At 34.1% G+C, this 21,430-nt stretch overlaps 1 protein-coding gene across 1 annotated transcript in view; it reads left to right on the top strand.

The window, feature by feature from the left end:
- Nucleotides 1-21,430, top strand: part of ADAMTS19 (ADAM metallopeptidase with thrombospondin type 1 motif 19) — a 128,114-nt gene that overhangs the window by 61,874 nt on the left and 44,810 nt on the right. The window contains exons 8-10 of the mRNA XM_039724118.1: nucleotides 4,187-4,292; nucleotides 16,386-16,526; nucleotides 17,108-17,258. Of these exons, the coding sequence (XP_039580052.1) occupies nucleotides 4,187-4,292; nucleotides 16,386-16,526; nucleotides 17,108-17,258 (398 nt within the window). The remainder of the gene's footprint in view (nucleotides 1-4,186; nucleotides 4,293-16,385; nucleotides 16,527-17,107; nucleotides 17,259-21,430) is intronic.

The raw sequence follows: 21,430 nt of genomic DNA on the forward strand, positions 1-21,430 counted from the left end.
AAGTTCAGAGGAAAAGAAATTAAGTGGGATCAGTAAGTAATTTGGGTGGTTAGAGTTCAAGAATATTAACTCTATTTTTACAGTGCTCACTGTAAAAGGAAAAGAACCATTTTCTCGCCTTTTAGAATGCAGTATTACAGTCGTACCTACGTGTTTTGTGGTCACTGTAAGGAAGTCCAATGTTAGTAAGCTTGACTGAATGGCTCTTACTTTGATTCTGTTTGGGGTTTGTTTACTGTGGAGTTTCGTTCCTGGGGGCAATGCTGACAATTGCCTTTTAAGGTCGGTAGAGGATTTATGTTGCAGGCAGTTGGCCATGAGTGAGCAGGTAGAGCTAACAAACTTGTTCAAATGCTTTAGCTGGTGATGTGTTAGATGTAACATCTGTCAGATGAGCTAGCACTTTTCAACAGAAATGGTGTAGATGCGCACCTAATTTGAAACAATAAGTAGGTTGGTGATTGATGAAAATGTTCATTAACAAACAAGAAAATTTCTTATAGTTTGTAGAATGAAATGCCAATGTCTAACGCTAGCACTAATAGCAGGAGTAATAAACTATTGCTATGACTTGAGGAAAAGTTCCACTTTTCTGAAGCAGCATTTATTTCTTTTGTATATTTACATGTTTGATAAAAAAATGTAGCCTCTTATGCACTTCTTCTCAGGCACAAAGCTACAGGTTTACTTTTCTGATTGATGTGGCATGTATTTTCTTCTGAATTAGCTTGAGAAAATTTATCCACAGAGGGAAGTAATTTGAATATATTACATTTGACATGTCTTCAGTCAAGCTCTTTGTTTAGTTTCAAACCATAGCTTTTTATAGATAAATAATCAGATTCTTCTTTATATTGTCAGTGAGATAAAGTTACTGCTTTCTAGCTAATACTTTTCAGATACTAAGTGTTTTAATTTGAAACAGTGTCTTCAGGCTATGGGGTTCACTAGGAATATCTTCATCATAACAAGGCAGCAACGTTTTGGGGTTGTGTGCATTGATTTTTTTTGTTTGTTTGTTTGTTTTGGGGTTGTGGTTTGTTTTTTTTTTATTTTTTTGTTTGTTTTTTTTTTAATGGGGATTTAACCTTGGAGCAGTTCCAGCTGTGTTAATAAACCACAGGAAGCTTCAGTGAACATAAATATATTTAAAGAAGAAATTCTGTCTCTTCCCTAATGTACAGACAACTAAGCAAGACCAGCTGCTTACTGAAGTCAGTTTCTTTTTCATTACATGTGAAATTCATAATCAAAAACAAGACATGATACTACTTCACAGCTAGTAGTTGGCTGATTTACACTCAGTTGCTGTTGAATGTGGCTGGCACATAGGAGGTTGAATTTGGTTAGCAGGGGAGAAGTCATAAAGCATTAATTGCTTTTGATGCTTTCAGTCATTTTGAGAATCAGCAATTTAATTTAGTCTTAATGAAATTTAAATCCTACGTTTTGTCTGCCAAACTTAAAAAGTTCAAACATAATCAATTTTCTTGAAAGAATTCCAAGTATGAAAACATTTTTGGTAATATGTGAGAATATATATGAGCATTACTTGAGTATTATATGAGAATTATATGATCAATATATGAGTATTATTGAAAATTCCTAATAATGCTGACTGCTTCTTTTGCAGAATAGGTATGAAATTGAAACATTAATAATTCTTTGGGAGTAAACAGTGGGGACAATCAGAACAGTGGACAGCAGAACTGGCAGTACTCATGTTGTTGTATGGAAAACCTGCCATTTTAGAGATTAGAAGATGGTTAGGGCATTCCTTTTCCCTTGAGAAAGCTACGGATTATCATGCAGTTTTCCGTTAGTACTGAGCATCATCATGAAGAGGGAGGTTTGGGAATTCTCTTTCTGTAGATCCCAGCAAGTAAGTTTTATCCAACTGAGAACAGCCATCAACACTGTCATAACTGAGCTCCAGATGGCAACTAAACACCACACAGCTGCTTGCTCTCTTCCCACACAGTGAAATGGGAGGAGAGAATTGCAAGGGTAAGAGTGAAAAAAGCAATGGGTTCAGAAAAAAATAATTTCCTAATTGAAATAAAAATAACGGTAATAATGATAGCAATAATGAGAAGGAAAATAACAGAGATAAGTAAATACCAAGCAGGAGAAATGATGCTGCTGAAAACAATTGCTTACCACCAACCAGCCAAAAGGCTGGCGAGTCCCTGAGCATCGCCACCTTGGCAGCCTCCTGCCTGCTCTTTTTGCAGAGCACGGCGCTACAGGGTGTGGGATATCCTGCTCAGCTGGGGTCATCGGTGCTGCCTGTGCCCTCTGCCAGTGTCATGCCCAGCCCCAGCTCTCTTGGTGCTGAGATGGTGCGAGGAGGAGGAGAGGCCGTGAATCTGTGTAACCACTGCTCAGCAACAAGTAGCACCTCCCTGTGTTACCCTCACTGTTCTCACGCAAACCCAAAACATAGCTCCTTACCAGCTACTGGAGTGTACACCAGCGTGTAATTAACTGTATCACAGCCAAAACCAGCACAGCAAGAAAAGTATTTCTGCATGTTTTGTATTATAATAAAGGATCACTCCCAGTGCTTCAAATGCCGTACTGGCTATTGTCTATGGCAAAATTTTTCTATTGAGTGATTTTTCTATTTTGTTGGACCAATTTTTAAGTTCACTCATGATGGCTGAAGTCAAGACACTGATGTTCACTTCTTCTGATATTGTTATCAGCTGTACTACTTCAAGCTCCAGCATTAAAAATCTTTCTATCTTTATCAGTTTGATCATCAAATCTTAAAAGAGGATGCATATAATTGTGGAACTATAAGGCACAAAAAATATTTCTAATTATTTTGGAAATATTCTTGGTTATAATTCAGTCATTGCAACATAACATTATTGAAATAAAACTTTACATTTCAGAGCATTTCTTCTCTGTTTGTTATTCGAGTTAGTATAAGTGATACCTATATTTAGCATGAGGTCTCATTCGAACAACTGTATTTTTTTTTCCTTGACCAGATTTTGCTTTTTCTTTCATATCCCAGATGGCTATTCCCTATTTTGGAAACAAATAGTAAAAGTTGAAATACTCTGCCTTATTCAAATTTAATTTGTCATTGTTTTGTTCAGCCCTGGACAGTATTTTTTGTCACAAGTTCTGTGTCCGAAAGATTTCAGCTAGTTCTTTTGAGGGCAATACTCAAAAGTTGGCAGAATAGTGATGGGCTGACTACTACATGTGGGTGAAGTGTTGTGCTCACAGACTGACGGATATTTGGACTGTAAGAAGAATGGCTTATCTTATTAAATTGGAATGATAATTATGACTAAATTTCCAATACTGTCAAACATTTCAAACTTGACCTTTACATGCAAATAATCCAGCAAACACGCTGAACCAGAGGGCACCATTCCGTTGAAAGGAAGTTCCTGGGAAGAAGGCCAAACACTTGAAACAGTGTTTTGATTGCTTACTCCAGATTTTCAAATGAGAAACGACGACAATCATCCCTGCTAGATGTGTTTGTGGTCTGAAAAATTTACCATTACCCAAATTAAGCTTCATGTTCCTCAAGCTTTTACAGTTATGGACACTCTACTTTTAAGAAGCTGAGCTTGAACTCAAAACCCTACCATTAAGGCTTCATTGGGTTTTTTGAAAACTAAGGTATTATGTAGTAAAGGCATTATAGCTTCTACACTAAATATGTTTGACAGGCTGCAGTCTCCTATTAACTCTTCTGGGACATCTGACTCTTCTAAACATTTTTAAAACCACTAACATGCTGAATGCTTTATGAGTAATTAGTAGTGATAAATGTAGGGGCACAGCTCTGTGCTTTGCACTCTGTTCTTCTGTCAGAGGAAATACCTGTTCAAACTTGTGTCCTGTTGTTGTAGACATTTATTTTCCTTTACAATGGTACTGACATTCATACATGTGTTCTATCACATCTCATTAAGGCACTGAGCAATGCTTTTAAAGAATGCATTTTCTGTACACTGCAGACCATGTAGTCATTACTGTGAGGTAATATTACCACTGGTGGGAAATTGAGTAAGTAAACCTTTGTCAGATATCTGTTTATATACTTGGATAGCTCTGACCACAACAAGGTTTCAGTCTTGTTTGGGTCTAATTATGCCGTAATATATAAAGTTAGTAATAACAAAAAATAACTGAATGTGGTGGTTGTGTTTCCTAGGTATAGCATACCTGAGTGGAATGTGCAGTGAAAAACGAAAATGTATAATTGCAGAGGACAATGGTCTGAATCTGGCTTTTACAATTGCCCATGAAATGGGTCACAAGTAAGTATGTGGATCTTAAAGCATTTTATTCATTTGCATGTAATACTACTGTGATTTGACTAATTTGGTTGTGTACTTCAGTTTTTCCTTTCTTTCTATAAGGAGGGGATTTAAATTAAATGAAAAATTCAGAAAATAGTGATTCTGTTAATAGTAATAATATGTATTGATACATGGTATGTAGCTTAAGAAAATGTTTATGTAATGTTTAGTAATACAAAAATCTTTATAGCTACAAAATAAATAAATTAACTGGAAAGACTGTTTCCCATTGTCTGGGGAAAATCAGGTGCCCCAAGATGTTTGTTCTATGCTGACTATGGTATTGTGTAACAGATCCAACTCTAACAATTGTTGCCAACAAACATTTTAATGAGATCATAAGTTGGAAGAGCCCTTATTTAATTTGGCTTTCTTAGGATAGATCCCATTATAATGTAGAATAGTCATTGCTTATTGCAACATTAATGTTTTTCATCTTAGAAGAAGAAAAAGATGGCAGAATGAAGGTGAAGTTAACTGTCCTTCACAGTTGGGCTGGATATTTTTACTCATTCATTGTCGAATATTTTAATCCAAAGTGAAAAATTAATCTTTTGCAATAATAAAATCTGTTAATAAGATTTCATCTTCGTTCTTGGCTTCACTACTTGTAAAAGAAAAAAAGTCTTATCTGAACTGAAATAAAAAGGAGATATGTATTACTCTTATAATTTTTTTCTGCAGTGTCTGTGCCAGGTATTTGTGTACTTGTATTATAATGTCAGTTTCAGAGGGACAACAGAGAGAGATGTTTTGCTAAATGTGTGGTTAGGTATCTTAGGACAAAACCTTTGAATTGAAAGTGACTTGGTTTAAATTTGGACAAAACTTTCTGAGAATGGAGATGCTAGCATGAAATGTTGAAAAATGAAATTAATTATAAGAAAAACATGGAAATTAAAATATTTGTATTGATTTTCTTTCTGTGTGCAAAATAAGCAAATACAGAGCAATTATTTAAAGATTGACACAAGTATAAGTTGCTGCATGAAATTGATATTTTATGGTTTGTTGGGTTTTTTTGTTAGTTTGTTTTGGTTTTGGTTTTGGTTTTTTTTAATATATTTTTTTATTTTCATAACTGCAGAAAAAAACTCCTGGTTAATATAAGCCAGCCTACTTGCATGATAGTTGTGATAAAGAAAAGACCTAAAACTAAATACGTATCTGTGTTTTGTAGCTACACATCATTCTATTTCTATTTTTTGCTGTAGTGTTTGCTGGTATTGGAAGAGGGAATGGGTAGAAGAAGAATGTTCTGTAAACTTATTCCTGTGACAGTAAACCAAGAATAAGGGGAATTAAACAATCCCTGATTATGATCTGCAGATAGGTTCACTGGTAGAGTAAATTAGAAAATTGTTTGATGCAAGTATGATAATAACATATATACTGCTTTATGAGCAACACAATAAAAGTGTTTTAGAATATAGAAACCTTTGCTGCAAAATTACTGTATTTGAAAAAAGAGACATCTCAGTCAACAAGAAATACAACATCTTAAGGTCGCTGAAAAATGGTGATACATAATATTCTTGGGAAGTTATGGGTGGTGTGTTAGTTGTGCAATAGCAAATTTACAAATGTGGGATACTGATCTTAAAAGTTTATGTGGTTACGTAGTGGTAAGGTATTTGTCTTGCAGAAGACTATCATACCTGTCTTTGGCTTCCTAAGGTTTTCTAGATGACAAGCAGTACATGAAACAAGGTAGACAGAGAAGCTCACTGTTGCTGCTAGCAGTTCTTCCAAGACTGCAGCATAGGTCAGGCTCTGTAACCTGTGTTACATTTGTTTGTGAACTTGGAATATCTTAATGGCTTTGCATTGCAGTTGGACTGTGAAAGAGAAGGCATTTGCATGATTTTCCTACAGGAACATAAAACTTATATTGCTGATATATAAATCCTGGGACAGACAAATGTTTCAAGGCTACATATGAAATTTCAGAGCTTTCAAATCCTTTCGTACTAATTCAAATAAACTTGGAAAAACAAATCATGATGGTATCCCAGCCATCATATTATCACTGGTAATGGTAGTAATGGCATTTGAATGTCATTAGAGACATCCTCACAATTCTCTGTGGGTAATGCAATAGATATTTTTTAAAAAGTAGAAATAAAGAATAAATCAAATCGTGTGTCGGTGTAAAAGACAAGATGTTGATTGAACCAGACATTTCTTCAAGAAATCCAAACTAATGAAGGCTTGTAATAGACCACATAGTGTATAGGGGAAAAAAAAAAAAAAAAAAAAAAAAAAAGAGTATCCCCCAGTGCAAAAGATGCAGAGGTATAGAAGCATAGATCCCTGCTTCATGATGGAGTCAGAGTCCTTAGCTGTCACAATCTGCAATAGAGTGGTCTTGCACCAAGGAGCGTAGGGTGACATTTTAGAGATATTTGTTTTTTTCTGCACGGGTGTCTCTGTTTGCCTGCCAGGCCCTGGCAATTGCAAAGAAGGTTCTGGAAGTAGTTGAACCTTTGTGAAGAGACAATATAAAAATGTTTGAAGACAAACATTTGAATGTAGATCCTATTGGAAAAGACTTGAGCAGATTCAAATATATCTAGAGAATCTCTTACAGAGATTTGTCTTGCTCATTCTTAACTGCCTCAGAAGTAGAGATTAAATGCTCACCATACAGATCAGTCATAAACAGTTCCTTAATACATCATCTTTTCTAGAAAATTTTCACTAACTTTTTTTGAATCTTGAGGTCATCTAACTGCTACCTTGGTTTTTTTGTATGTAATATCTTTAGCCATTCTAGTTGCTCTTGTGAAGAGTCTAGCTCAGCAGCATAGAACCAAAAGCTTTCTCAAAGACTTTTCTTCTTGAAGGATAAAGGACAAACAATTTTTTCCCCTTCTGTACAACAGATATTCTTGCCCATAAGTTGTCATACAAATAGATGCAAAAGTTATGTAATATAGATGCTGTTCATTTTCATTTTATGAGAGCATGAAAATGTCAAACAAAGACACTACCAATTGTCATTGTATTGATGAATATAAAGCTCTGATGCATTCCTTTCACTAAAGAAATTTTTCCTGGTATCCAACCTGAACCTTCCCTGGCACAGCTTGAGGTGATGTCCTCTTGTCCTGTTGCCACTTGCCTGGAAGAAGAGACCCTTATATTGAATACATTCCGATACATTGATGTTTATTAAGTGTTGTGTTGTTGGTTTATTTTTGTTTTTCCAATTGAAAGAGGAATATTCTCAATGAAATACAATGACAGACTAAACCCTACTTTGCAATGTGAAATGTCTTTGTTCTAGCCTTGTGTTCTGAATGTAGATGATATTTTAATGACACTGAGAATTAATGAAAATCAACAGTTGATTTTTGAACTCTGTCTGTGTAATCGGTCATTTAAAATTGTATCGCATTAACGGATTTGGTTTTATTAAACATATTCTAATTATTAAAATAACTTTATTAAGCAGTTAGGTAATTACATAATGAGGTCACATTACATAGTAAAAAACTAACAAGTTAATTAAAAGACATTGTCTCTGTATGGAGAAAAGAGCTAAGAGTGACAATTGCTGATAATGAGGTTAACAAGCTACATGTGATTTTACTTAAATGATAGCCCTCTATGGGCTATGATTCCTTTTGAAGGATGGAGACATAAAGAACATATGTAAATTTCTGCCTCTCTAAATACATTAATTTACAATTATTAAGTGCTTTAAATGTAGTTTAGATGTTGTCTTAGCCACTTAAAAGAGAAACTGGTGTAATTCTGTTATTACTGGTGTAATAACTGCATACTTAATTTTATGCACATCTGCATTCTTTTTCTGACAAGCATTCTTTGAAATATGAGAGGTAACTGTTACTAAAATTCAGGATGTTCTGCCACATATTTTGTAGTTATGAACAGGGAGTCTGTGGAACTTCTGGATCACCTATTTAGTAGTTAATAAGGAAAAAGCATATATTCTTTATGAATATATTAAAAAGTTGTATGAAATCCTCACTCCTCAAGGGTCAGTGGAGGCTGTGCTAGTAAGCTGTCCCCAAAAAATCTTGCTTCCTTCTCTCTCCCACACAACCCTATGGGCTATTATAGTATTGGATAGAAGGTGCAGGGGAAATTCTTGTCATTGTGGCTTTATTCCAGCTGCAGAGTCTCTCATTTCCCTCCAGTTGTTTCTTTCTTAATTTTTTCTGTTCTTTTTGGCTGATGGTCTAAAGCTGGGTTTCTCAGTCCAAAATACAGAGATATGGATATTAATCTATCGGTAGGTGCTCTCAGAGATGTTGAACTTTGGCTGTTTTGGCTGGTTCTCATCACCACTGCATTTTCGGTTCAAATCCAAGTCAACTGAAGTGTAGAGAGAGGAGCCTAACTTTCAGTAAAACAGTTCGAAAAGTACAGCTACTGTTTGAAAAATTGAGCTTCATAGTGATTTTTAAAATACATGCACAGCAGATATAGGCAATCATCTTTCCCATACGCATATTTATGTCATCACAGATTTACACAGAAAAGGTTGTAATTCCCTGCTTTTTGTGCATAGCTGCATAGAACGTGGACATGCCTGGAGAAGAGAAGGCTCTGGGGGAAGCCTATGGCATCTTTAAGACCTAAAGGTGACCTGCAGTAGAGCCTGGAGAGGGGCCTTTTACAATGGCACATAGTGGCAGGACCAGGGGGAATGGCTTTAAACTGGATGAGAGTAGGTTTCTATTAGATATTAGGATTTTTTTACTGTGAGGGTAGTGAGGCATTGAACGGGTTGTCCATAGCGGTTGTGCACTCCCCATGTTGAGTTGATCAAGACCAGGCAGGGTAGAATTTTGGCCACCACCTGGTCTAGTAGCAGTTTCCCTGTCTGGCAGTGGGTTTGGAACTAGATGGTCTTAAATATCCCTCCCAACCCAAACCATTCTATGGTTCTCTTCTTTGGTTCTCTTATTTTTATATTCTGTGGTTCTCTTATTTTTATATTATTTTTGTATTGTTTTACTGTCTGTGACATTTTCTATCCTCCTTTTTTAAAAAACGGAAACTTTACAGGGGTATTTATCTATAAAGCATAGTACTTGTTTAATAAGAAGCTACTTTTAAAAAAATACTCTTAAGAAGGAAGGTAATGTGCTTTCCCTTTTCCTTGATACTTATTTATTTGATAAAAATTAATAGGAGGCTTTAGCTTTGTATTGGATTTCAGCATTACATATTCTCTATTTCAAACATGATCTGTACAAAATACCCTACTAGTTTAATGACTATCTTTTTTTTTCTGATAGGTCAGAAAAAGTATCCAAGAGGTAACTGTTCTAAACACTTGCAGTTAAACTGACAGTGCACTGAGTGGTCTTGAAAGGATTTTCTTAATTTTTTTAAAAACTACTTTAATGAAGTTCAAAAGTATATGTATTAGATGCTCAACCATGCAAGTCCTTGAGATTACCTTACATTCATTTTCATGCTTTAGTGGGTAATTTCTTTAAAAACTGGTAATCTCTTTTTTGCCTGCATCTATATCAAAGTAGACGTCTTTGTTCCACAGCCATATACTTAGGCTGACTTAAATCAGTTTAGGATCTTACTGGGCACATGGGTGTATAATTCCAAACTTTAGTGGCCTGAAAATGGTACAACAAAATACATTTAAGGTTACAGATGACAGAAAATAATGAAGTCTGTTAACATACTTCATATTTATGTTTACTCATACTCAAAATGTTTCTGGTATTAAAAACCATGAAAAAAAATAGTATTGTTGGTCCAGTTCTAATCACATTTGTGCATCATGTCACTGCAATGCCAGGCAGAAATAAAGCATCACCAACCTTTTGCTGGTAATAAGACAGCTGAAGAAACAGCTCAGGGAGAAATAAAACACTGGGATAGGGAAGAAGCACTGCATCAGCAGTTTAGTAACGTAAAAAGATATGATTTTTTTTTTTTTTACATGAAATTTAGATTAGTCAACTCTTTCTCTGTCAAAGTATTAAGGGTCGTGTTTCTGCCAGCCTTTACTGTTCCAGGATAGGTTTATGTTACATTTTCCTTAGGATAACATTTGTAAACTAAACAATTAGTAACTGAAAAACATCCTACAGGATGCAAAAGATTGATAGCCTGATACATTTAAAATATCTGTGAAAAAATTGGCAAAAGATCGTAACAATGTCAATGTTTCTGTTAATACAAAAGCTGGTTATTTATAGGTCTTCACTGAGTTTATGATAGCTCAATGATGTGGCATGGGTGTCGTATTTGCCAGAAGCCAATACTTCTTCTGTATTATATAATCTCTGTAAAAAACCTTCAGGAGGAGGAAATGTATATTTTCAAGTTCTGATGCTAAATATACCTGTCACAGCAAACCTTTGAATTATTTATAGACTTCAGTCAAAGGGCCATGGCTCAGTAGTTTGTCTAGATCCACCACCATGAAGCATGGTGGTAGAACTATTGGAGTTACAGAGGAGAAAGCTGTTCTGCAAAAGCTGCCAAGTCAGCTGGACAGTGGTGTCCAATGTATATTAATACCCCTATACTAATACGCATGTTGTACTTTTACCCAGCTGTTTTGAGACTGAAAATGTAATCTGAATTTCTAGCATTGTGGAGAATGAACAATGATTCACAAAGGGAAATAACAGTAGCATGAAGTTATTTATTTTTACTTTTTCTGATCTTATAATTTTTAACAAGAAGATTGAGATTTCCGTGTTTGGTAGATTTTCCTTTGAAGATAAATTCTTTCCAAAAGAAATCATGTTTTACCTTTTATCATCATAATTTTTCTGTAGCTGGTCAATTGCCTTTCACTTTTAGCTAAATAATTAATTTACCAGTTGAAATGGTCTTATCCCATTTATTCAATCATCTGTGAAGCCGTCATATGGTTTAAAGGACATATAAAAATCATACAACACTTAATACTCCACTAACCAGAATTCAAAAAAAGAACAACAAGCCAACATATAACAGCTTATAAAATCCTTCTACTAGTCTTGTCTTTTTATATATTTTTCTCTCTGAAGATAGCAGTGTGATAAAACATTTTGTTGAAAAAGTGCAATAAAAGTACTAAGAAAGCTAGTGTAGCTTCTGTCTGTCTTTGATAATCACATAAGGGGTGTTATTTTCACTTATCAAATACATCCTCATGATACTGCAGAATTTCAGACCAGACAAACTGATGTGAAAATCATTGTACTATAAAACTACATATAAGCTTTTGAACCTTGTAATTGTAGTTTAAAAAGTTCTGATCATTCTAGTGATGCTTTTGCACTATTGCACAAAATTGTTTAAAAAAAAGGCAGTGAAAATAATTAAGAAGATAACACTTCTAAACATCATTAATAATACTTTTTAAAGTTAGTTTTATTTTTAAGGTAATAGAATTTATTATGTTAGTGATTTATTTAACAAAGTGGAAATGTATCTAGGATAATTGTATCTAGTTGCAGAGAATTTACAAATACTGTGTAGTAATCACTTATACCAATATGTATTTTTAACAAATCAAATGGAATGTGATCCCATCACACATCACAGGTATAAACTGACAACTGCATTCAGAGGTTTACTTTCTCCTTCACAAGGGGAAAGTTTTCTAGTAATTTTCAGTCTTTCCTGAGCTCATACTAGTAGTGTTATATTTGGTCTGTAGTTCACACTCATCATTCTCTTGTTCTATATATGACTTGGAATAAATAGATCCTTTAGTATTTGGGAATCTATTACACTGAACATTCTGTTTATTATACCGAGCACTGCTAGTTCCTTAACGCAGCACTTGCTCTTGCACTTTTCTTGATCTGCCTCTTATTCCTGATCTGTCTCACTGTGACTATGAAAATCTGAGTTTTAGTTGTTGTCTTTAATGTTTTTGATTCCCTCCGGTTTTGTTTGCAGATAAGCCTAAAGTAATTCTCCACATATATCTGAACTAACCCAATTAATTGCTCATATAGTATGTTTTTGATACTATTTAATCTTTGTCCCTTCTTTGCCTGTTTCTGGTTTAACAACATCATTCTTGTTTAGGTGCACTATTTGCATTTTGATTGTGATAGGATGGTGACAACTATCATCTCCCATTTGCAAAGCACAAACAAAATAATGAATAAATAATAAAAAGCTTTTACCTGGAAGCATGTGGGGTCACTGAGCAAATGCATATTGTCATGAAAGTAGCACATGTCAAAGAATTTTGATATCCTATGGTAAGAAGAAATATAACATAGCAATGCAGACCTAATTATTTCAAGAAGGTGTGTGCAGAACCTTATTTAGCTCATTTAAATATAGAATAATGACTGAGGATCCTCTTTTGAGGCTTAAAAGAGCTTTGATTTGGTAATACTCCATTATAATTAGATCAAGTTAAATTGTAGTACTTGTTCAGTATGTTGACACTGGAACGCATTTTGAATGCAATAATATAAGCTATTCTCAAAAATGACAGGAGAGATGCTATTACCTTTTTAATTCTAGCTGTACACATATAATTGCAGCAGTAGGTAATTGTAAAATAATTGCTTTGTAACTGAAATATTGAACTAAAATCTTTCTTCTGCTTTCAGTGCCCGGAGTTATTAATTCCAAATACAGAGATTTTAATGATGTTGTTTTTTTGTATTATTTCTACTTGCATATTAAAAATTTAGCAAAAGTTATTCTGGTTTTATACAAGGTATCACATAAAAAATCCTTTAAAAAAGTTTCAGAGTGTTTTTAGATAAAAACATTTTTTTCCAGTGGACTTGATTTATACTGTTAGTGGAGTTTATTGAACCAACTCTGTTTGTCAAAATATTTTAAAACGTAATTAATAAAATATATATTTTATTAAATATATAATATTTTTAATTGCATAGAGTGAACTTAAATGTTGCTAATATTTTATTTAGGGAAAGAATTCTATACAATACTTCCTACTTGCATATTTTGTCTGCTCTATATAGCCTTTAATCAGAATGGGTAGAGCATTTTTATGCAACACTGAAAAAATACCATTTCTTTCCTTAAAAATATAATTTATTTCTATATATAGACATGAAGTACTGCTTGTTAAAGTATAGCACTTTCTTTGTTAATTGTGTTTTTTCAGGCTATTACAAAGTTATCTTATAATCCCAAACTTCTTTGTCTTCCTCTCACATGCACCTGGTGTTGCTTTACTCTTGTATGAGGTTGAATGATCACAGCTGTGCTAGAGGGAAGAGGGAGCACTGCTGAGTGCTGTCATAATACTTTCATTCTGCAGGAAGAGACAGAACAGCACCTTACACAGACACAGTTTCTGTGGTACCTTTGTGTCAGTGAAAGGATATAGTTATGTCTTTCACGTGCAGCAAGGGGGGGCTGGAAAATACCATGACCACCACTGCATGCGCTGAGAAATGTTATATCCTTGATTGTTAATGGAGAAGTAGGTATACATGCTTACACTAGTTACTCTCGTGCTGAATAAGAAGGTAGCAATGACTGTTCAGCTTCTTTTTCTCACCACACACAATGTGATGTGAGGAATGAAATCAGAAGGTAGTTCTGCTGCACACTGACTTTTATGTGGTCTTGTAATTGATACAGATCAGATAAAAATATGCAGCCATTACAGAATAAATCAAAAACACTCACTGAAGAAAACATTCTTGAGAATGTTTAAGAGCAGGTTCTGTTGCTTCTTTAGCTTACTTATCAGATATTACCCTGAAATTTAGTTAATTGATGTTAACTTACAATGTGTATTTGCCTTTTGAATAGGCATTTTTGAATGCCTATTCATTCAGGTAGGCAAAGGATTCAATACTTGCATTTACTGTTTTCTGGATTTTTTTTTACATGTACTTAATTTGGAGGTGGAAGAGAATTGAGGAACGAGTTCCACTGGGTTAGCACAGATATTTTGAACAGTTGAATGTCAAAGCAGGATAGGAGAACTGTTACAAAAGTATGGACAGATAAAGTACTGGAAGATTATTGGAATTAGGTTTTTTATTAGTGCTTTATGTAGCTAATTTTCACAGCTGTTAAAAGTACAACACTTTTAAAGCACTTCATGCTTTAAAAGACAATGTTTTCCTCAGAATTCTTGTGCTAATAAACTTCATAAAATGCTTCTGTGGTAATAGATTGGAAAAAGCGGGGGACACTGATACATATATGCAATGGTGGCTAGTGCTCTTTGAAACAGTCAAGATCATAGTTTAGCTTAGCACACATTTCTCTGGCTGACTTTACAGAATATTTTGTGACAAAGTTTAGCTTCAGGAATTGTTTTTCAGAGTGAAGGGAAATAATCATAATTAGAAATTACAGGGGGTTTTAAATTTTTATCTTAAAACTATTTAAAATAAGATATAAATGTGTTAATTCCACTCTGCATAAATGGGAGACATGAATTATATCATAAATTTTGTCAAGATTTTGTGTTTTAAATATTTTAGTTAAAATCCTACAGTGTATATGACACTGACAAATGAGTATTTTTAAATTACTACTTTTGCACTAAGGAAGCATTTAACTCAAAGGGAGCTATGAGCAAAATTTTTTCCTATGTAGTCCACTAGGTTAAACATCCACAACTTTCCTGTGTCTTCCTCCACAGTTCCTATGGGTGTAAATAACTCTGGAAATAGAGACATCTCAAATTCTGCATGTGAGGCATGCAAGAAGAACGTAAGGCGAGTGCAGAGGCAATTCTGTGTAGTTGTTTTGTGCTATTCAGGCAGGTCAGGAAAAGACAGAGGCTAAGATCAGAGTCAGACACATTTGATTGCCTCAGTTATATGGTTTACAGATAGCAAAATTGTCCAATTTATGCAGAAGGCACTGCTCCAGAGTGTGGGGTGTACACATCAGTGTAAGAGACAGAGCACTTCTGTAGGCAAGGTAAAGCCCTACCTGATATTTCCATTAATTTCATTAGTAAACACAAGGTAAAGCAAATTGCAAATTTATGTATAATTTGAGTAATGAATGGATTTTGGGACAGAGTGGAGAGCAAAAGTGTTGGGAGACAGGCCTTTTTGCCATTTGCAGCTGTGGGGTGGTGAAATAAGGAGAACCACAATGTACTCCAGTTTTTGTAGACACAGCAAACTTACTCTGTCTTTGCAGTCTGTAAGTGAACGAATCAATACAAGGCAGAGAGTTTTATTAAACCCAAAGTTTTGCTTTTCTGCAGGGCAGAGTAATGCTGCAAATTTCCAGCTCTGCTTTAAATCCAATGCTCTGGAGAGTAGTCTCACACCCATTTGTAAATCTCCAAAGACAGCTGAGTGTATTTGTTTCTTGTAATATCAGTCAAGCATGATCCACTTAGCTAATTCTGAAAATCTTGGTTTTATTTAGGTACTTCTTCTTCCTCTCTGTTTGCTAATTCTGGATGAGAGTGACAGTAAGTCTTCAGTTAAACAGCAGCTTCAAGCAGATATTCAGTAGAATTTTTCATGGCAGTAACTGAATGTGAGGACTCACTAGGAGGCATAAGGGTGCTAAGTCCTTATAATCAAAGTCAATTTAATTTCCTCATCAGTGTTATTTTTAATGAGAGATTGAAGACTCATTTAGGTGTTGTTTTTCTTTAGACGCAATAATTGCCCATCAAAGTTGTGATCATTTTAGTATTCTATAAAATTTCAACCAATCTGTTCCATGTAGAATGAAGATAGAATCACTGTCAAAATATTCACTGATCTTAAAAAATAAAGAGTGCGTTGCCCATTTGCAAGAGAAATAGTATTCATTAAACTTGCAATTGTGCAATTTTGGAAATTCAAAAAGTTGTCCAAAATATGTATTGAACTCACTAGAATGCAATATTTCTCATCAAATAAATGCAGTTCCACATCCATCTTAAATTATAAAATTGTCTAGACATGGTTCCAGGCACTTCTATGAAAGATACCATGGAAAAAATAATCAAAAGAGGTTTCCTACATGCAATATATATGAGCTATTTTCAGTCCTTTGCAAGAGTTTCAACTTACAAAAATTCTGAAAACAACCTGTTACTTTGTTTCACTTTGTTTTATTTTTAATAACTTCAAAATTTAGTATGGGGATAAACCACGACAATGACCACCCATCCTGTGCAGATGGTGTCCATATCATGTCTGGGGAATGGATTAAAGGACAGAATCTTGGGGATGTTTCATGGTCTCAGTGCAGCAGAGAAGATCTGGAAAGATTTCTCAGGTATATAATTCAAGAAAAGAAATCTTGCTGTATGTCATTTAGAAATAGATAAAATTAATATACTGAAATAATAAGATTTAACTTTTTTTTACTCCAGTTGGAGATTTTTTTTGCAAAATCCATCAAAATATTTTAAATCATCACAATCTAATATTAGATTTATTAACATGTTTTCAGGAATTACATGGATTTTTATATTTTCGTGTCTTAATCTATATGATTATACTTTAATATACTTATATGGAAATTTTATATATGTCACTATGTTTACTGTGTATTAATGTGCTGTGTACTGAAGTGTTTGGCCACCAAAACCTTTATCCATTACGTAAGTTTTATGCTAAATTGTTGTCCAGCACATTTCTGAAATGCTGATCAATTATATTTCTGCAAATGTACAATAACAGAATACACTAACTTATAACAAGCAGGCCATATAATTTTAAACATGAGCCGCAGCCCAATGCTGATAAATAATAACATTTTAATTGTCCATGTCTTTTGAATGTTGTATGCAAGTTTAAGTTGGCACGGCAATGGATTGGATTTCTCAGTATGAATGAATCTCTGCATATTACCAGGTCAAAGGCCAGTAACTGTCTGGTACAGACGAATCCTCAGAGCCTCAATTCTGTGATTATTCCCTCCAAGCTCCCAGGAATGACATACACTGCAGATGAGCAGTGTCAGATTCTTTTTGGACCAACTGCTTCCTTTTGCCAAGAAATGCAGGTAAGGCTGTGCCTGTACTTCAGAAAATGCATCTACCATCTAAATTTTGTGTGAGAGTAGCTTTTGTACATGTGTTTGATAGTAAGATAATATAGTATCTTTGAAGTAAGAATTTTACACTTGCTTTCTAAAAATTATTATGCACATATTCATTGGTTTATTTGTAAGTCTTGCTTTAGGTTTCTGAATATCTTGAAGCATGTTTTATTGATAGTTCCTTTGTACTTTAGAAACATAAGATGTCGTAGTGTTAATACACCTTATTGCGGCAAGTCGAATATTTGCAATTTATTATTTAGGCTCCATTTTATTATGGCTTGAACATCCATTTCTGGCCTTCAGAAGATTATGCTGTGTCTGTGCAAGTTGGGAGGAGTAATGGTGGTGTTAACTGGACTTTCTGCACCTCTGAGCCCACGCAGAGCTGTACAGTGCCATGATAAGAGTTCCTGTACTTAAGTCAGTTTGCTGACCTTGCTTTGTGCCAGTGTGAAGCAGTGTCACTATATTAGCCTTAAAAAGATAGGTTAGCAAAATTGAACAGATCTTCATAATTTTATTAGCTAGTGCTAGTAGACATCTGATTGAAAAAGCAATTTAAGAATGATTTTTACAGAGAAAAGTCAACCTTTTTTAGCATGAAGAGAAGAGACTAAACATATTTGATGCCCTTAAGACACTAACCAAGTAAAAATGGGAAGACAGTATACATATATGTAAAGAGCGTGGAGTATGGATTGATAGAGTAGGCACTAGAGGAACTGTGAAATAAAATTTCATCAGAGTTAGTGGGCAGATAGCCTGAAAAGGTTAGGAGTACTAAACAGGAAAACATAATTCCTTTCTCCTTTAGTTCTTCAGTTCTCTTCCTGTTTTCATTTGGACATAGTACTGTTTCTTCAGAAACACTTTTTTCACTTAAACCAAAGATTCTCAAAAAGACTCTCAAAGGAAACATGCTGTACATGTACTACTAAGGCATGCTGAGAGTCGTATAGTTAGAGAGAAAAGGGGAAAAAACCCATAGGTTAATGGATTTTTTTTCTAGCTGCCTAGCTGTCTTATTGAAAACTCTGGATATGAGAAGTAAATCTCAATGTCACAATTCTACAGATATTCTTCATTACTTCCAAATGCTTTTTTATGTATTTCAACCTGTATCTTGATTTTCAGTACATTGCTTTCTATTGAAGGATGTATTTCTGGTTTTTGTTCTCTAGAAGCCCGTTTTAAACAAGAAAATGGTAGTGTATTTAGTATTTCTTCTTCTTCTTTAACGGTTAAAGATTCTCAAAAGGAATTGAAGAATGAGACAAACATCAAGATTTTCTGTTGCATAATATCTTTATATGCTTTTCATTTGTCTGGATAAATTCCCTTCGTTTTACATTTGTGTTTTGTTCTTATTCTTATATTTAAATTCAGATAGTCAAGTTGTCCTATGCCTGTTGTGTTTGTCATAGATTCAGTAAATATTCTCCTTCAAGATCCTAACTCTGAGCCTTTCTTGGTATACATTATTTTTAAAATATTAGGAAATTAAATTCAGTGAATATTACCAGGGTAGTGTTCAACTGTTTGCACAGAGATTATTTAGGTTCTAGGTGCTCATAGCTAATTGCCCATTTCTAGTCATCTTCAATTGTATTCCCCCTTCTGACATTCTGCACGTGAGATGCCTTTCATCTAAACCAAATATTTTCAGCTAAATAGATATGTCTGCTTTTTCCTACCTATGGATCATTGCTTTATATTTATATTAAATATTTATATTTACAGTTAAATCAACAGAAGTTTCTGGCTATTTTACTGTAATATTAAATATTAGTATTAATATGCCATTACGTATTATTAAATATTAATATTAAATAAAACATTGAAATTTCAATACAAGTATAATCTAAGGTTGCTGTGAAGAAAGAATATAGTAATGATGTAAGGCAATACAAAAGGCCTATGTATTTTCAACTATGCTTTTTTCCTGATAAACTGCAATTTAATTTTAGCTCTCATCATAAAACCAAATGAGTTACCTGGTCACCTTATGGTCTAACAGTAAGAAAAAGAGAGCCCAGTAACAATTGTTGAGAAGACAGCAATGGGAAGAACCTTCTGCAGTTTTCCCAAAATCCTCTGCAAAAATGGTAACCCTAAACTGAAAATTGTATAACGAAATATTGAACCAAGAAATTACTGTAATGTATTTTTAAGAACCTTGGATCTATTGGAAATGAATAAATGACTCTAAGAACAAATTTGAGAAAACATGGTGAGAATAGAAGATTTTTCCAAAGCTTCCTTCCTGACCTCAGTAAAGTCACCTTGTTGGTTCTCCTCTGTGTTCTGGAAGCAAAATTTACACTCTTAACTTCCTCCCAACGAAGAAAAAAAATCCAAGAAACCTGATTCTCAGTTTCTAGACATGAAGAGCTACTTACAGAAAGCTTAGGCACTATATTAAAATCTTCTTTTGTTCTCTTCTGGGGATCTTAAATTGATGTCTTCTTTTAGGGAAGTTTACTGCAAGTCCAGTTAGATATTTAGAATTTCTAAATAATAGAAATAACATTTCTATGGTAAAGGGGAAACTTGGAGCAATGGATAGAGTACAGCCCAGAGGATAAGAAAGTTGTCCTTCTTTTACATGTTTTTTTTTGGTATGTATGAAAAGAAAGGGAAAAAAAAGTTACCATTGCAATTCAGGTAGAAACAAACCATTTAAACATTCCAGAAATCTTTCATGAGTTCTAGCACATGGACTGTGCAACACCAAGAGATCTATTGGTAAAGCACAGTTACTCAGTAGCTAATTTTATCATCGTCTTCAGAAATAAAAACATGTTAGGTACAAATAACAAATATGTTGAATCTAACCTTGCAAATAATTGCATTTTATTTCATATGAAGATAACTCAAATTTCACTGTGTTGATTCTACAAATTATTGTGGCTGCCATTGCAGAAATCAACATTTAGAATACCTTTCTAATTTGAATGCAGTATTTCATTACATATTACATATTACATAGTTACTGTATTAATTTATTACAATAATTATTTAATTATGCATGGGTAATCATGGAATATTCCATGATATCCAGACTACTTCCTTTAATCTCTGTATAGTCTGTCCTACTCTGCCAGTAACTGGAAGTTTATTATGGTTATAGTTGTTGTCCGCAAGCCAGGAAATGAGAGAAACACACTCCTTGAAGGTTCATTTAAATGTCAGTAAATCCAAAAATTTATAGCCCAGGATTTTTTGGGCATGTTCTACTTGCTGAACAGTTCATGCACTTCACTAAAACTGTGTAAAAGATAAATTATGAACTATGTAACAATCTTACGTTTTTTGAGACTGGAAGATTATTTAATGAATAGAGTTCCATGGAGCCTTCTACATTAAGGAACTGTGTTTTGTATATAGCAGTTATTTAACTAAGAAAACAATTGAGTCATGATGAAAAACCACCTGAAGTCTATAAATATCAGTAGTACAATCAATAGTGCATTTCTACTGAGATACAATTTTCTACAATTGTTATTGCAAAGGAGGACTTTAGGACTGCACTTCACAGTTTGCATTACATGGCAACCTCTGAGAAATGCTACTGATGCAAATGATGTTCCGTTGCTATCAAGAATCCCTCTCTATGATTTAATTTAATGAATGAAGCAAAGAACTGAAGGAGCTACTGTGGTCCTACTCCTGTATTTTCCTAAGTGAGGTCCTCCTACTCCCCTTTCATAGATGGTGAATTTATTTTTTCTTTTTCATCTTCATTTCAAAGAAATTTTTTTCATATCCTAGGTAAAATTTTTAGACCCTACAAAAGAATGAGTGGATCTCCATGTTCAAGATTTATACTGTGTCTCCGTGCTTACCTTGTAAGGGAGCCAAGTTTGCTTTTATGTCCATGATGTCTCATGCAAGAATCAATTAGATCCTAACATTATTTCACAAAACAGATAGTGAGATCATGGCCCAGAAGTAGTTCGTGATGATTAAACAGGATTGTAAAACTTGACAATTTAATGCAATTGTTGAACAACTAAATACTGGCTTTTAAGATTAAAGTCCAGGATGTGAATGCTATCTGGTCAGTTCCACTAAAACAGTTCTTGTCATAACACAGCTGTGATCTTTGCAAAGTAGGAGACTGGTTATATTTC

Source organism: Passer montanus, unplaced genomic scaffold (genome assembly GCF_014805655.1).
Source record: "Passer montanus isolate IOZ18808 unplaced genomic scaffold, ASM1480565v1 scaffold52, whole genome shotgun sequence".
Classification (NCBI taxonomy): domain Eukaryota; kingdom Metazoa; phylum Chordata; class Aves; order Passeriformes; family Passeridae; genus Passer; species Passer montanus.